Source organism: Hippocampus bargibanti, linkage group LG11 (assembly GCF_051943395.1).
Source record: "Hippocampus bargibanti isolate YZ-2025 linkage group LG11, ASM5194339v1, whole genome shotgun sequence".
NCBI lineage: Eukaryota > Metazoa > Chordata > Actinopteri > Syngnathiformes > Syngnathidae > Hippocampus > Hippocampus bargibanti.
In genome coordinates this window covers 21,170,943-21,188,815 of record NC_142744.1, presented here as the reverse complement: position 1 = coordinate 21,188,815, position 17,873 = coordinate 21,170,943, and the positions used below count along the sequence as shown (strand labels likewise).

The window sequence follows — 17,873 nt, the reverse complement described above, 5'->3', positions numbered from 1 at the left end:
GCGCACTCTCCTGAAGTCGACTCTGAGCCCCTCCCAGATGACCAAGCTTCTCACCTTATCTCTAAAGGAGAGCCCGGACACCCTACGGAGAAAGCTCATTTCGGCCGCTTGTATCCGGGATCTCGTTCTTTCGGTCACCACCCATAGCTCGTGACCATAGATGAGGGTTGGAATGTAGATCGACCAGTAAATTGAGAGCTTTGCTTTTTGGCTCAGCTCCTTCTCTACCACGACAGATCGTTACAAAGTCCGCATCACAGCAGACGCCGCACCGATCCGCCTGTTGACCTCTCGCTCCCTCACACCCTCATTCGTGAACAGGACTCCCAGATATTTAAACTCCTCCACTTTTCCGAAGCACCCCACAGAACTCCATGAGGGACACGGTCAAACGCTTTCTCCAAGTCCACAAAGCACATGTAGACTTGTTGGGCGAATCACCATGCACTCTGGAGGACCCTGCTGAGGGTGTAGAGCTGGTCCACTGTTCCACGGTCGGGACGAAAACCACACTGTTCCTCCGCAATCTGAGGCTCGACTTCCCGACGGACCCGCCTCTCTAGAACCCCTGAATAGACCTTTCCAGGGGGGCTGAGGAGTGTGATCCCTCTGTAGTTGGAACACACCCTCCGGTCCCCCTTGACCAACACCCCGGTCTGCCAATCCAGAGGCACCCTCCCCGATGACCACACAGTGTTGCAGAAGCGTGTAAGCCAACACAGCCCCATAACATCCAGAGCCTTTAGGAACTCCGGGCGGATCTCATCCACCCCTGGGACCTTGCCGAGGAGCTTTTTAACCACATCGGTGACTTCAACCACAGAGATCGGAGAGGCCATCTCAGAGTCCCCAGACACTGCTTCCTCCAAAGAAGGCGTGTTGATGGAGTTGAGGAGGTCTTCGAAGTACTCTGCCCACCGGTTCACGACGTCCCGAGTCGAGGTCAGCAGCGCCCCATCCTCACTGTACACAGTGTTAGTGGTGCACTGCTTTCCCCTCCTGAAACGCCAGATGGTGGACCAGAATTTCCTCAAAGCGGTCTGGAAGTCGGCTTCCTTGGCCTCACCGATTTTTGCTTCTGCGACCACTGAGGCTGCATTCCGCTTGGCTAATCGATACCTGTCAGCTGTCTCAGGGGTCCCACAGGCCATATAGGCCTGATAGGACTCCTTCTTCAGCTTGACTTACTACTGGTGTCCACCAGTGAGTACGGGAGCCTACTCACCACCAGGTGGTGATCAGTTGACAGCTCCGCCCCTCTCTTCACTTGAGTGTCCAAAACATGAGGCCGCAAATCTGATGATACAACTACAAAGTTAATCATCGAACTGCGACCAAGGGTTTCCTGGTGCCACGTGCACATATGGACACCCTTATGTTTGAGTAAAGTGTTTGTTATAGACAATCTGTGTCGAGCACAGAAGTCCAGTAACAAAATGCCACTCGGGTTCTGATTGCGGGGGCCGTTCCTCCCAATCACGCCCCTCCATGTCTCACTGTCATTGCCCACATGAGCATTGAAATCACCCAGCAGAACAAGGGAGTCCCCAGGAGGAGTGCTCTCCAGCACACCCTCGAAGGTCTCCAAAAAGGATGGGTACGCTGAACGGCTATTTGGTGCATATGCACAAACAACAGTCAGAACCCGTCCCCCCCCACCCGAAGGCGGAGGGAAGCAACCCTTTCGTCGACCGGGGTGAATCCCAACGTACAGGCGGCGAGCCGGCGGGCAATAAGTATGCCGACACCTGCTCTTCTCCTCTCACTGTGGGCAACTCCAGAGTGGAAGAGAGTCCAACCCCTCTCGAGAGGGCTGGTACCAGAACCCAGGCTGTGTGTGGAGGCAAGCCCAACTATGTCTAGTCGGAACTTTTCGACCTCGTACACCAGCTCGGGCCCCTTCCCTGCAAGAGAGGTGACATTCCACGCCCCAAGTGCTAGCTTCTGCAGCCGAGGATCGGACCGCCAGGGTCCCCGCCTTTGGCTGCCGCCCAGCTCACAATGTACCCGACCCCTCTGGCCCCTCCCATGGGTGGTGAGCCCTTGAGAACGGGGACCCACGTTTCCTCTTGGGGCTGAGCCCGACCGGGCCCCATGGGTGTAGGCTCGACCACCAGGCGCTCGCCAACGAGCCACATCGCCTGGCTCCAGAGAGGGGCCCCGGTGACCCGCGTCCAGGCAAGGGAAAACCAAATCCATTTATGTTTCTCTTCATATGGGGTCTTCTGAGTCGTACTTTGTCTGGTCCCTCACCAAGGACCTGTTTGCCATGGGTGACCCTGCCAGGGGCATAAAGCCCCTGACAACTTAGCTCCTAGGATCATTGGGACACACACACCCCTCCACCACGGTAAGGTGAATACTCATGGAGAGGTGCCCAACCTTTTTGACCCAAAATCTACTTTTTTTTAAAAAAAATTTATATATATATGTACCTGTGAATCGCTAACTCCGGTTAGCTCCCCGTTCCCCTCTGGCTGGTGCGCTACAGCTGCATGTGCCTCAGGGGGTTCCTAAATTCACGTCACTTCTGGCATCGTCATCAACTCGAAAACAAGACTCCTTGAATATTCAGCGCAAATTTTAAAAAGTAAAAATATAGCTATATGCGGTGGAATCTTTGTAAAACGTGGTCAGCAGGTCATTTGAAGTGATTTAACAAATTATGGACACAACTATGTTGGGAGGTGTCTGTTGTCCTTTAAAAGGTGAACTCAATATATTATTTACACTCATAACATGCATTGCAAGATATTTCAAGTTTTAATTTGTTAGAAGTTTGATTATTATGGCTTACAGCTTATGAAAACTGTCAAATCAGTCTAAAATCATTTGAATATCACATAAAATAAACAGAAAAATTAGTTGATATGAATGTTAGCAGGCTGTGGCACCGCTCAGGTGTTATGAAAGTCCAAGTTGCTTCAATAGCGGCCTTTTGCTCTTTTGCATAGCACTGTATCACGTTTCTCATCTTCCTCTTGACGATTGCCCATACATTTTTGAAGGGGTTGAGGTCATTTGAGTTTGCTGGCCAATAAAGCACAGGAATCCCATAGTCATTGAACCAGGCTTTGGTACTTTGAGCTGAGTGAGAATGTGCCAAGTCCTGCTGGAAAATGAAATCAGCATCTCCAAAGAGCTGATCGGCCGAGCTGATCTGACCTCAACGCCATTGAAAATGTATGGTACAAAATAATTTTACTTTTCTGATGGCTAACATGTTATTTATTTAAAGTCATTTTTCTGTTTATTTCATGTGATATTCAAATTTTTTGAGACTCTGATTTTGCAGTTTTCAGAGGCTGCAAGCCATAATCATCAGAATTTTAACAAATAAAAGCTTGAATTGTCTTCTAATGCATATTGTGAATATAGTCATTTCACCTTTTACATCGAATTACTTCAATGATGAACTTTTTAACAATATTCAAATTTTCTGAGGATTACCTATCGGATCGGATGTTCTGAATGAGTTGAACATTTGTAAAATTTGAAGTTTAATTGGTTTGAACCGTTTAAGAAAATTTCATGTTTTAGAACGCAAACATGAAAATAAATCATAGAATTGTGGTGCAAAATGTTGTTTTGTTTTGAGTTCCCTTCTGATGCATCATGTTCAACTTTGGAAGTGCCACAGAAAAAATGATTTTACATTGTCCCTCAATGTATCCTTTTTTTTAATGTGATTTTAAACTTCGCCCCATATATCTACACCAGGTGAGGCACAAAGCCACATGCAAAGTGTATGCCATGAAGTTGCTGAGCAAGTTTGAGATGATCAAACGGTCAGACTCTGCTTTCTTTTGGGAGGAGAGGGACATCATGGCTTTTGCCAATAGCTCCTGGGTGGTGCAGGTCGGTCCCAACTGCTTAACATCATCACTCTTTTGTAACCACTCAATGGCAAAAATAATCATTATCTCACACAAACTCAAACGTTGTCCTTCTTTCAGCTTTTCTTTGCATTCCAAGATGACCGCTACCTCTACATGGTGATGGAATACATGCCCGGTGGGGACTTGGTCAATCTAATGAGCAATTACGACGTCCCGGAGAAGTGGGCTCGCTTTTATACAGCCGAGGTGGTGCTGGCGCTGGATGGTATCCATGCCATGGGCTTCATTCATAGGTATCAACAGCTCTTTGTCTTTTAATTTTCATTAACAACAGAAATTATTGTGAACAACAGCATTTCAAGGCATTTTTTTTATCGTAAAGAACAGAAAATAAGAGTTGCCATTGGTTTAAGTTGCAGCGTGAGCAGGTTGTGACATTAAAAGTCTAACATATATTCAAAGATCAAGAAAGATTTTAATGGAGGGCAAGCAGCGCAAATGAATTACAATGCCTGACCTGATGTTGTTAATGAGTACTAATGATGATCTTCCGTTATTTTGGCACAGTGTCTGTCACAATGTTTTGGATTCCATTGTACTCCAATTTATCAATCCAGTGTTGTGCCTTTTTATTTTTACCAAAAGCATCACCACTGCATAGGATGCTATTTGTAGGAAACGAGGAGCAAGCCCATTGTTGTTAATCATCAATTCTTTGCAAATTCCAAAAGTAATTGGCACTCCCTTTGAAGTGATTATAACTAACTATAATAATAGTTTAAGCAACTGCTTTGTTATCCTCACGAGAGCCGGTGCGAGAGAGTGGCGACGTGTTGAGCAATACAGAGTCCTACCTTTGTAATGATTGTATAATTATCAGTTATGTTTTATAAAACTAGGGATGCATCTGGGCTGCGCCCTTGCGCCATTTACGCATTTTGACAGCCACTGGCTCAACTTTGTAATTTCACGGTGCCAGCACCGGCGCACGTCTATTACGATTGGGGCATATTGCTACATGATCTGTGCGACATAAGACATCTGTTAAAATAGCTAACGAAACAAATTTAGTGAAACGGCAATTGAAAACTTTGTTTTCCTTCCGAAGTTTTATGTTTCGTCGTGATCTGCCGGAAACTGCCTAAAGAGATACATTGATACCTTGGCTTACAAACTTAATTGGTTCCCAGAAAGTGTGTAAGGCGAAAAGTGTGTATTCCAAACATTAATTTCTCAGAGGAAACCATTAAAATGAGAATAATCCGTTCCCAGGTCCTTTTCTAACCACCCTTTACAACACAAACTAGGAGTTATCAGAACCCTCCAACATAGGGCTAAACTAATACCAACAAGCATTGAAGGTAGAGAAAAGGAGTCAAAACATATCAGGAGAGCACTCACTAACTGTGGGTACCCCCAGTGGTCATTCAACAAATGTCAGAAAGAAAGAATAGGTAATGAAACCAAAAATTCTCAAGATACAAAAAGGAGAGGAGTAGCAGTACCTTACGTTGCAGGAGTTTCTGAAAAACTACAAAGGGTCCTTTGGCAACACAAAATTCCTACTTATTTCAAACCGATAAACACGTGAAGGCAAAAATAAGTGCATCCAAAAGATAGGCGGCCAAATGAAAAACAAAGTAATGTAGTTTATTCAATACATTGTAAGAATGAAAATTGTAAAGAGCAGTACATTGGGGAGACTCAACAAATTCTCAAAAAAAAGACTTTATCAACATCGCAGGGATAATACGAGTGGGCCTCAATCGGCAGTACATTTGCACCTAAAAGCTAGCAAACACTCATTTGACGACAATGAGGTTAAAATCTTAGCGAAAGAACATAAATGGTTTGAAAGGGGAGTAAAATAAGCGATTCTCATAAAACAACTAAATCCTTCATTAAACCGGTCTGGTGGGGTGAGGTTTAATTTGGATCGTTCATACAAAAGCCTGCTTAGGCAACACAGCTTAGGAAACATTCGTAATGCTGATGAGGTAATACCGGTGGGAGTGGGGCAAACAGGCCAGTCATTAGTCAGGAATGTAGGAACAATCAGTGGGGCCACAGGGAGTGGTCCTCTGCTCACCCCAACCTGAGAGTAGGGACCTATCATAGCTGTGTCCGGCGCCGCCATGTCTGGACATTAGGGATATATAAATGGGGCCGATACGACCAGTAAGACTTTAGTTCGCTGACGAAGCCTCTTGGATAGGAGGCGAAACGTCCGACACCTTCAACAAAGTACACCTTCAACAAAGGACGGCTGAAGAAACCTTCTCATCGATGGACCACTCCTGTACGACTGAGAGCTTACACAGACGTATTGCTGCCAACTTTGGGAGAGACATCCTTCTGCTGGTACGTAACTTAGAAAAGGCCACCTTTAAATTAGCTGACTTAAAGAACCACCTCAGATTCAATCTTAGATGTAGACAGAGTCGGTTAATTCCGAAATGCTTGAAGCAAGCACCCCTGGAACCCGGATACTTAGCCGATAAAATGCAACAAAATTATACTAGGAAAATACTAAATTTGCGAATTAGGAGACTTAACATAGAGATAAAAAACAAACAGTCAGAAATAGAAACTTATTATCAGCGATTACAAACTAAACTTACCCACAAAATCTATCAGGAAGTGTGTGAATTTACTAAATCCGGATACATGAGGCACCACAGCAAAACCAAAGAGAGACAAAAGGATAAATTTCAAAAATTACTTTTACTTAAACAATCTCAGCTACTGGTAATCACACGAAAAATTAGGAATGAGCAGATTTCAAGGGAGAATTGGATCAAAAATTTGTCAGACAGAGATCTCTCAGAGACAGAAAAGGCTGTTCTAACCAAAGGTTTAAATTTCTCAGTAACTCCTAACACAATACCTACAATAGATTACATCACAGCTACGGAATCGGCTATTAAAAATAACAAACATTTGTATGCAGAGGCAGATGATCTACGCGTTAAATTATCAGCCCTTCTCAGTAGTGCCAAACTACCTCCGTCCAACATAACATTAGAAGAGAGAAAGGCGTTAACTACTCTACAAAAAGACAAAAATATTACTATTTTGCCAGCAGACAAGGGTAGATGCACAGTGCTTCTCAACACATTGGATTATGAAGACAAAATAAATAGGTTAATCAGAGATTCTAACACTTATGAGCAACTAAAACGGGACCCTTCCAATAGATACAAGAAAGAAATGATAGACTGTCTCCAAAAGTTAGAGAAAGGAAAACAGATAGACAATCAGATGTATTTTAGATTATACCCAGGAGAGGCCACGCCATGTATCTATGGCCTGCCAAAAATACATAAAGAAGGGTTCCCCCTCAGACCCATTGTTTGTAGCATTGACTCCTCTACATACAATGTAGCCAAATATTTAAAAACAATCTTAGCTCCGTTGGTTGGTAACACAGAATATCACGTAGAGAACACCACAGGGTTTGTAGAGAGGATCAAAGACCTTATAATGGAACCTGAGGAAACTTTGGCATCTTACGATGTGACTTCTCTCTTCACATCTGTCCCAATCCCAGCAGCAGTCTCAGTGGTGAGAACGAGACTGCTGGCAGACGTTTCTCTGCATGAAAGAACCAAATTTAAACCAGATTACATCTGCCAATTATTGGAAATCTGCCTTAATGCTACGTATTTTCAATTTAGGGAGACATTTTACAAACAAATGTATGGTTGTGCTATGGGCTCACCAGTTACACCCTTAGTGGCTAATCTGTGCATGGAAGAGATGGAGAAACAGGCCCTCGCATCCTTCCCGGGGACAAAACCTAGACGCTGGTTTAGATAGGTGGACGATACTTTTGTCATAATTAAAAAACAAGAAATTCAATCCTTTACAGATCTCCTCAACTCGGTAGACATCAACATTAAATTTACTCGTGAGGACATTAAAGAGAACCAACTAGCCTTCTTGGATTGTAAAATATAAAAGAGGACAGAGCGCTAAAAACAGAAGTCTTCAGGAAGGCTACACACACTGACCAATACTTACTTTTTGATTCTAACCACCCTTTACAACACAAACTAGGAGTTATCAGTACCCTCCAGCATAGGGCTAAACTAATACCAACAAGCATTGAAGGTAAAGAAAAGGAGTCAAAACAAATCAGGAGAGCAGTCACTAACTGTGGGTAGCCCCAGTGGCCATTCAACAAATGTCAGAAAGAAAGAATATGGAATGAAACAAAAAAATTCTCAAGATACAAAAAGGAGAGGAGTAGCAGTACCTTACATTGCAGGAGTTTCTGAAAAACTACAGAGTCCTTTAGCAACACAAAATTCCTACTTATTTCAAACCGATAAACATGGCAAAAATTAGTCCATGCAAAAGATAGGCTGCCAAATGAAAAACAAAGTAATGTAGTTTATTCAATACATTGTAAGAATGAAAATTGTTAAGAGCAGTACATTGGGGAGACTTAACAAATTCTCCAAAAAAAAGACTATCAACATTGCAGGGATAATACTGGTGGGCCTCAATCGGCAGTACATACTCATTTGACGACAATGAGGTTAGTCAGGAATGTAGGAACAATCAGTGGGGCCACAGGGAGTGGTCCTCTGCTCCCCCCAACCCGAGAGTAGGGACCTGTCATAGCTGTGTCCGGCGCCGCCATGTCTGGACATTAGGGATATATAAATAGGGCCGATACGACCAGTAAGACTTTAGTTCGCTGACGAAGCCTCTTGGATAGGAGGCGAAACGTCCGACACCTTCAAAAAAGTGCAGATGACGGCTGAAGAAACCTTCTCATCCTTGATGGAATGGATACCTTTTTGCTTAGTGTCTCAAGGAGCTGTGGGTTGTACATCTTAGAAGTTGTGATATTGCAACAGCAAAAGATCCAAGAAGACACACTAGAAACTACATTAATAGCTGGTTCTCTTCAAATTGTACAGATGGCTTGTGCGGGTTATTTGTGGAGCCTGATTGATGGGATATTTTAACCTTGCAGTCTACACTCTACCTTTGAACTATCAATAAAGTTGAAACGAGTCCAAATTCACTGTTTTCTATCCATTTTCTCACCATTTCACTTTTGTTGTTATTATTATTTTTTTTTCACTTTTGTGACATTTTTGTTTCAAGCTCTGTCATCTCCCTTGTGTGTGCGTGTGTGTGCGCGCGCGTGTGTATTTCTGTTTTCGTTACCCGGCCCCCCTCTGCGTGTGTCCCCTCCCTCCTCTACCACGGATCTCAACCAATCACGTGCGACTTTAACCAAAGACTGGGGGCAGGGAAAAAAGCCGGCTCCCACTTCAGGAGCTCCAAGAACGAGCTCGTTCGCGAACAACCCATCTGTCATGATCTGGTTGGCGACCAACGGGGGGCGCTGTCGGCCCCGCCTACACCTGCACAGGTGCTGGTCGTCCCGATCAGATTGGCGACCAGCGGGTAGCGACGTCAGCCCTGCCTGCAGCCTCGCAGGTGCTGGTCATTGACACTTAAAAGGACACCTGGCACGACCATCCGGTGCCGGTTCATTGTTTGTTTGCTGCTTATTTGCTGCATGCATTGTGTATGTGTTTGTTTAACCTTGGCGGACTTTTACTTTTGGTCCTCTTTTGCTACTTTGTATTTTTTCCATTCAGATGATTTTGATGTTTTGCATTTTGTTCCTGCTGACCTTTATTTTAATACAATTTGTCAAACAACCTCCTGCTCCCTCCTGCCTGCTTTTTGGGATCCGCACCCGCCATCACCACCTCGCAAACCGTGACAGAATGAACCGGCCAACCATCGGATCCCGCAGGTACATCGGACCCATCTCATTTCCACCCTGTGCCTGGCAATGCTACGTCCACGTTAGCGCAAGCCTCGTCGAGTTTGAATTGCGTCACTCGACGAGCCGCAACGTCCACGTAAATGTCCGGCCGAGACCTCCTTCCAGGTGGCCGTCCAGGGTGACACTGGGTGACTGGCATTGCACGCCCACGTCCAGCAATGCTGTCGTCGTGCATGACGAATTGAGTCTCATCCACGACGAGCCGTGCAACGTCCGCGTCAACGTCAGTCCGAGACCCCACTCACCGCTGGATCCCGGAGCGGCTCTGGACTGGTCTCGTTCCCCCGGAGCCGGGCAGTTCACGCCCACGTCGGCGTCCGGCCGAGACCTGGTCCCATACGGCCGTACGGGGTGCCATTCTGCGCCTGGCAGTTCGACGTCCACGCAGAGCCATGCGCCGTCGCGTGAACGTGCGAGAGGGATCGCACTCACGCCCACGACGATCCGTGCCGCGTCTTCGTCCAGCCCAGGCCGAGTCCCGTTCCCATCAGGCCGCCGCCCGTCGTATGCTGGAGAGGCAGCGGTTGCCCTCTCCACCGACCGTTCCCTGGCGAGTGGACCTTTTGGGAGACTGTTGGGACTTCTGGAAGCAGCCCCTTGAAGGGGGGTACTGTCATGATCTGGTTAGCGACCAACGGGGGGCGCTGTCGGCCCCGCCTACACCTGCACAGGTGCTGGTCGTCCCGATCAGATTGGCGACCAGCGGGTAGCGACGTCAGCCCTGCCTGCAGCCTCGCAGGTGCTGGTCGTTTAATCATTGACACTTAAAAGGACACCTGGCACGACCATCCGGTGCCGGTTCATTGTTTGTTTGCTGCTTATTTGCTGCTTATTTGCTGCATGCATTGTGTATGTGTTTGTTTAACCTTGGCGGACTTTTACTTTTGGTCCTCTTTTGCTACTTTGTATTTTTTCCATTCAGATGATTTTGATGTTTTGCATTTTGTTCCTGCTGACCTTTATTTTAATACAATTTGTCAAACAACCTCCTGCTCCCTCCTGCCTGCTTTTTGGGATCCGCACCCGCCATCACCGCCTCGCAAACCGTGACACCATCACTCATTGTGGCGCTCCGTGTATTTCCCGAAAAAATAGTTTGTATGCCAACATTATATTCACGCGAATTTAACATTCGTAAGGCGAAAAGTTCATGAGCTAAAGCGCTCGTAAGCCGAGGTATCACTGTAATTGAATATTCATTTACCCATGGTGCATTGCAGTATTTACATTGAAACGAAGGGAAGTGACAATTCGTTTCCGCAAACTGCTGTGAATGATTCGAATTTCGTGGATAATAAGAATTATTTCAGAGCTGTTGCACCGCATCGGACATCTTCAAAGAAGATATTTGTAAGTAGACACAAATAAGCTAGGTCTGTTCTCTTTGTCTCCTCTGTTATACCATAGAATATCAAAATAGCAAGGGATTGATTGTTTAGTGACTAAAGAAAATATTTTATGTATGCATGAATTATTTGACTAAAAGTAAAATATTTTATGTATTAGAAAAATAGATTTTAGTCAATGTTTTTTTGTATAAGCAATGTAGAAATATACTCCAATTAATGTATTTTGGTTTATTTCAATCAATTTTTGAATACTAAGGCAGTCGAGTTCAATCGGGCCCATCCTTTTTCAGACACAAGGGGGCCAACTGGCCCCCTTTTTAAATTTCCCAGATGCATCCCTGAAACTATTTCACAGCATTCTTCATCCCCAGGCTGCTGAATTACATTTGCCAATTAGTTTACGGATCTACATACGTAATATACAGATACAATGGACACCAAGTCAAAAGCATGTACTTCTTTGTCAAACAGAAGCACTTTTGTGACTCAAATGGTGGTTAGGCACCGCAGATGCTCAACTGTTTGAATCCAAACAATGAGAACATCCACTTCTCACAGTAGGCCCTGTCTAAATAAAGGTTTATTTTGCAGGGATGTGAAGCCTGACAACATGTTGTTGGACAAAGCGGGCCACTTAAAACTGGCAGATTTTGGCACCTGTATGAAAATGAACAAGGTATTGAATTTGTGTTGAATTTGAATAATATACTGGATTTATTTAGCAAAGAAACCTGTTAAATATTTGCCGTCTACACTTTTAGGATGGAATGGTACGATGCGACACGGCGGTAGGAACACCGGACTACATTTCGCCTGAGGTACTGAAATCCCAAGGAGGAGATGGCTACTACGGCAGGGAGTGCGACTGGTGGTCGGTGGGAGTGTTTCTGTATGAAATGCTAGTTGGTGAGTCACTGCGACAGATTCACCAAGTAGAAAACCCATAGCATTTGTTAATTGTAATTTACTAATTTGCTCTTTCAGGTGACACACCCTTTTATGCAGACTCGTTGGTCGGCACCTACAGCAAAATAATGAACCACAAAAACGCACTGACCTTCCCCGACGACAGCGACATCTCCAATGATGCCAAGAACCTTATCTGTGCCTTCCTTACAGACCGGTAATGTTCCAGAACACACAAGTGTGGGATCTAATACTGAAGCACACACACACATTCCTCCCTGTTTAGGATAATGGAATACATAAAAAGAACACTCGGACATCCGCCCCATTTTAAGTTTCAACACTGACAACAGCGTCTGAAACTCATGACAAAAAGTTACCGGACACCAGGGCAGACAACTCCTGGCCGGCCATAAAGTTGCCTGCCCCATTTTTCACAATTTGAAACACAATAATACGACTACTCGCAAAAAAAAACATTGTTGCAAAGTTTCTTCAGCCGTCATCTGTACAAAAGTGAAGGTTTCGGACGTTTCGCCTCCTATCCAAGAGGCTTCGTCAGCGCTGACGAAGCCTCTTGTCCGAAAACCTTCACTTTTGTACAGATGACGGCTGAAGAAACCTTCTCATCGATGGACCACTCCTGTACGACTGAGAGCTTACACAGACGCATTGTTGCAAAGTATTAAGGATTAGTGATATGTCGTTCGCGAACGAGCCGGTTCTTAGAGCCGGATCTCTGAAGTGAACGAAGAGAGCCGGTTCCTAACAAGGAGCCGGAAATGGGAGCAAACTTTTTTTTGTCCCCAATTCCCCGCCTCCGGGCTTCGGTTAAAGCCGCATGTGATTGGTCGATATCCGTGGTAGAGGAGGGAGGGGAGAATTACAGACACACGCAGCAGTGAGGAGAGGGGGGGGGGTAGACAGGTGGACAAATGTTAACACATTATGCTGTTATTATTATCCAATTCTTATCAATTTTACTAGTTGGTATGATAGCATTACTTATATGAAAAGCAAATTAGTGATACCTGATCATCAGACCAGCGTAACAACAGGGAACGTGAAAGTTAGTGGATGCTCCCTGCCCACATATAAATAAAGCCATACAAATAAAAATATTTGATATAGTGTAATTTTTACATGAGTAATTCGTTTTTTTCACATAATTTTACATGATTTTTGATAGTTAATTAATTTAAGCAACAAAAAAACTGAGGAGCCATTTGGGAGCCAAATAGTCGGATCTTATTTGTGAGCCGAGCCAAAAGAATCTCTGAAAGGAGCCGGAATTCCCATCACTATTAAGTATTGTTTTTATCAAGGATGTACCTACCACAAATGCTCCCTTGCTTTATTTATCATAAATATCCCTTGCTGATGACTTTGCTCCAGTTGGCCGTTTGTCCATACACTCTTCGTCATTTTCTACAATGCAATGTTTGCATTGCATTGTCTACTACAAGCCACGTGAATTCTTCTTGCTTTTAATGTGCATTTAATTTCTAAGCGCCTTTCAAAACTCTCAAGTACACTTTACAGTCATGGGATAATGTACGTTTACGTTTTCTAGCGTCATAAATTTTGTTAGCTTCTTTTGAATCTTTCTTCTGGGGCTGAGGTTCTGTGCATCTACTTTGGAAAATGATATGCAAATGCACAACCTTATAACGATCGGGAAAGACGGAAGCACGAAGCAGGCTTCTGATTGGCTGCCGTGCTGAGAGTGCAAATTGCCAAACGAACCGAAATTCAGAAATTTCCAAGCTGAATGAAGATTTCTGAATCGGAATACTTTATTCTGATTTCGAAATCTTCTTTCAAACATGTGCTTTGTTAAATAAAGCAAAAGTTCGATTTGGAAAAAAAAATATATATTTTTTTTTTGTTGTTTTGTTTTTTCTTGAAGAAGTTGTCGGCCACCCGGGCGGAGACATTTTGTAAGTTGTACACCCAGCGGAAAAGTTGCACGCACGGGGCGTCCAGGCAGAAGCTATTTCAGACACTGTTGACAATATGGAAAAAAGCAATAATAAACAAAACAAATGGTTTTTTTTGTCCCGAAATGTCTCTTCCCACCTTTGATTTTAATAATGGTAATCTCTTTTTTAATACGCTCTCAGAAATGTTTTTCTAGTTAACGTAGTTTTGGAGACGTTTTAAACATTAAGGCGATTTGGCAAAATATCGATTTGTAGGCATTTGTTTGTTATTCACACTACCACGACTCAAATCCGGCTGTTGCAATTGAGGGCAAAATATGTCATTGGTATGACCTGAATCATGCTCTGTAAATCTAGCATTTAGTCTAATTGGGACTGAACAATGTCAACAGGGAGGTCCGCCTAGGCCGGAATGGTGTGGATGAGATCAAGAAGCACCCTTTCTTCAAGAATGATCAGTGGACGTGGGAGAACATCAGAGACAGTAAGCAATAGGTCTTGAAACTGACCATTGACGGCGCATGGAGCAATAAATGGCAGACACAACATTAACTGAGACCGGATCAGGCGGAGATTAGAACTGGATCAAATCCTTAGCTGTAATGCACTGTTAACTGGGTTTATATTTAATTCTTGACTCAGCTAAAGTCAGCACTGTGCCGCAGCTTTTCCAAAGAGCCGGCCGGTTTTGCTCCCCGAGGAGGATATACATATCTATATGTTTTTTTTTTTATGATTAGAGTATGACCTAAAACAAAAGGGTTACAAAATTAAAACAAACACTTACCTTTTGTGTCTGAGCTTTGGAGAGAAAATAATGGCATTGGTCTTGGTTTTAAAGTCTGAGTTCTGTTTGCATATCGGATGCAATGTTGACAAAAAGAAAAAAAACTAGTGCTTCCGAACGAATTGGCTTCTTTTACTTTCGGCTTTTCCCTTTGAAAGGAAAAGAAATTAATTAGTTCGAAAGCACTAGTTTTCCGAACTAATTACCTGTTTGACTGATACGAACTCTTAGCTTTGCATTCTCAAGGAAAATATTCTCAAACAAATATGAAGGAAAAAAAGGAATAATACAAAACCTTAATTTTTTTTTCATCTTAAAGTGCAACAACAATTTATTTTCACAACTCAACCATGCAAGCAAGTGCAACAGTGACAGTTTAAATTCTTATAGTGTGGAAACTGTACACCTCCATACTGTACTGAATTCTACTTATATCTTTTTTACTGTCCTAGAATAAAGTGCAATTGTGCCTCCGCTACATTATAGGGGGCAGTGGCGCTCTCATTGGCAGAGTGTGGGGAAGCAAATCTAAGTCGCGGCGACATTAAGTATATACAGTGAAGAAAATAAGTATTTGAACACGCTGCTATTTTGCTATTTCTTCCACTTGGAAATCATGGAGTGGTTTGAAATTTTCATTGTAGGTGCATGTCCATTGTGGGAGAGATAAACTCAAAAGAAAAATCCAGAAATCACAATGCATGATTATTTAAAGGACAACCAACACCATTTTTTGTTTCCTAACTGACATCAGAAAAACATTTTATAGCATCTCAAATCCAAAACACAACGCAGGCTGATATTTTTAGTCAAGCGCCAAAGACCATTAAAATAACTTAAAGTTGCCCAAAACTGCCACGAATGACCTCAAAAGTGGAGAGATTCAGAAAGTCCCGCCCCCAGGTCGTGACATCTTGTCAGAATACTCCTTCACAAACTGCCTTGCTCCAGAATCAAAATAATGGCTTCAGAGAGTTCAGATTCGGAAAAGATCCTTTCTTGTTACTCATCCAGTTATGAATATGATTCAAATAGTTCTGAAGAGAAAAGCATAAGTGGTTTGCGATCGATTGAAGAAGTCCTTCCATATCAATTTGAGCCGTAAGTGATGAAACTATTAAAGGACACGTCATATGAAGCATATATGAAGCTCAGTGAATTAGCAATATAGCATCAACTTCGGTGATATGTGGCATATAAGGACATGAATAACAAATAATAGCTACAAAATGTCAACATCAATGCAGATTCTTTAATGGTTGTGCATGCAAAAAGTTGTTCAAACTTTCAAGATGAAAAGTTGCAGAGTTTCGTATGAATGGCCTTCTACACAATGGAGTTCATAATAAGAAAATTGTAGTGAATCGCAATTCACATCAAATCGAGAATTTAATCACGGGGTCAAGAAAAGCATTTGTGTTCGATTCAAAGAATAGACTGACTGTCTGAATCTCGTATCAGGTTTGACTGTCACCGAAGCGTCCTTTCGGCTACACCAAAGAGCTCGGTCCCCTTTCTGAAGAATGTCATCATCTTTGGCTTAGAAGAGCTCCATTTTACTTGTATACGTTCAACAAAATAATTTACGAGCTGGATGATCAGCCTCGAGAGGAGCAGAAACAACATGAGAGGATGACAACGGTTATCCATCGCTAACTCCGGTTAGCTCCTCTCCAGCAACTGAATGTTTGTCCAATCGGCAACCTCCACTATTATGACGATTGCTCTCCTTCACCACTGGAAGCAACTTTCTACCCATTGTCAGGCTGAGAAGATGACAGCGGTTATCTAAGCGGGGATTCGCGCACTCCGGGGAGGTCCTCGTTCGCCTCCGGCTGGCGCTCTACTGCTCTGGTCCGTTGGAAATGGCTGGTTTGTCCGCTGGGAATTTGTGTAAACGTACACCTTCTTTATGCGTGTTACCGCAATTGGCTGCGACACAACGATTCACCATCGCGTTATTTATTTAGTTTTCCTTCTAATTTCACGATCAACACGGTGTTTTCAGACGAAACAAAGTACCCAAAATGCACTGTGTATCGCTTTCTCTGTCAGGGGCGTTCCCTCTGCGACGTCACTTCTGGCATCTGCATCAACTCGAAAACAAGACTTCATGAATATTCAGCACGAGTTTTAAACCGTAAAATATAGCTTATATGCGGTGGAATCTTTGTAAGATAGAAGTCATTTGAAGTGATTTCACAAATTCTGGACGCAACTTGTCCGCAGGTGTCGGTTGCCCTTTAACAATTTATTTGTGTGATATAGCTGCAAATAAGTATTTGAACACATGAGAAAATGAATATTTTGTACAGTAGCCTTTGTTTGCTATTACATAGGTCAAACGTTTCCTGTAGTTTTTCACCAGGTTTGCACACACAGAGGAGGGATCTTGGCCCACTCCTCCACACAGTTCTTCTCTAGATCAGTCAGGTTTCTGGGCTGTCGTTGAGAAACGGAGTTTGAGCTCCCTCCAAAGATTTTTGATTGGGTTCAGGTCTAGAGACTGGCTGGACCATGCTAGTACCTTGATATGCTTTTTACGGAGCCACTCCTTGGTTTTCCTGGCTGTGTGCTTCTGATCGTTTTCATGTTGGAAGTTCCAGCCACGAACCATCTTCAACGCTCAGACTGAGGGAAGGAGGTTGTTCCCCAAAATCTCACAAGACACGGCCCCAGTCATCCTCACTTTAAAGCAGTACACTCGTCCTGTCCCATGTGCAGAAAAACACCCCCAAAGCATGATGCTACCACCCCCATGCTTCACAGTAGGGATGGTGTTCTTCGGATTGTACTCTTCATTCTTCTTCCTCCAAACACGGTCAGTGGAATTATGACCAAAAAGTTGTATTTTTGTCTCATGTGACCACAGAACTTTGTCCCATGACTCCTCTGTATTATCCAAATGGTCATATGCAAACTTAAGACGGGCCTTGACATGTGCTGGTTTAAGCAGGGGAACCTTTTTTGCCATGCATGCTTTCAAATAATGGCATCTGAGTATATTACCTAGAGTAACCTTGTCCTAGCTCTTTTCAGGCCATTGACCAACTCCTGTCATGTAGTTCCGGGCTGATTACTCACCTTTCTTGGAATCATTGTGACCCCACAAGGTGATAACTTGCATGGGGCTCCACTCCGATTGAGATTGACCGTCATGTTTAGCTTCTTCCATTTTTTAATGATTGCACAGTAGACCGTTTTTTTTTTCACCAAGCTGCTTGGCAATTG

General features: G+C 43.7%; 1 protein-coding gene across 2 annotated transcripts in view; it reads left to right on the top strand.

The window, feature by feature from the left end:
• rock1 (Rho-associated, coiled-coil containing protein kinase 1) overlaps positions 1 to 17,873 on the top strand; it is an 80,737-nt gene that overhangs the window by 37,400 nt on the left and 25,464 nt on the right. For both annotated transcript variants that reach the window (XM_089007630.1, XM_089007631.1), the window contains exons 4-9: positions 3,721 to 3,858; positions 3,957 to 4,132; positions 11,598 to 11,682; positions 11,768 to 11,912; positions 11,991 to 12,129; positions 14,248 to 14,339. In XM_089007630.1, the coding sequence (XP_088863756.1) occupies positions 3,721 to 3,858; positions 3,957 to 4,132; positions 11,598 to 11,682; positions 11,768 to 11,912; positions 11,991 to 12,129; positions 14,248 to 14,339 (775 nt within the window). The remainder of the gene's footprint in view (positions 1 to 3,720; positions 3,859 to 3,956; positions 4,133 to 11,597; positions 11,683 to 11,767; positions 11,913 to 11,990; positions 12,130 to 14,247; positions 14,340 to 17,873) is intronic.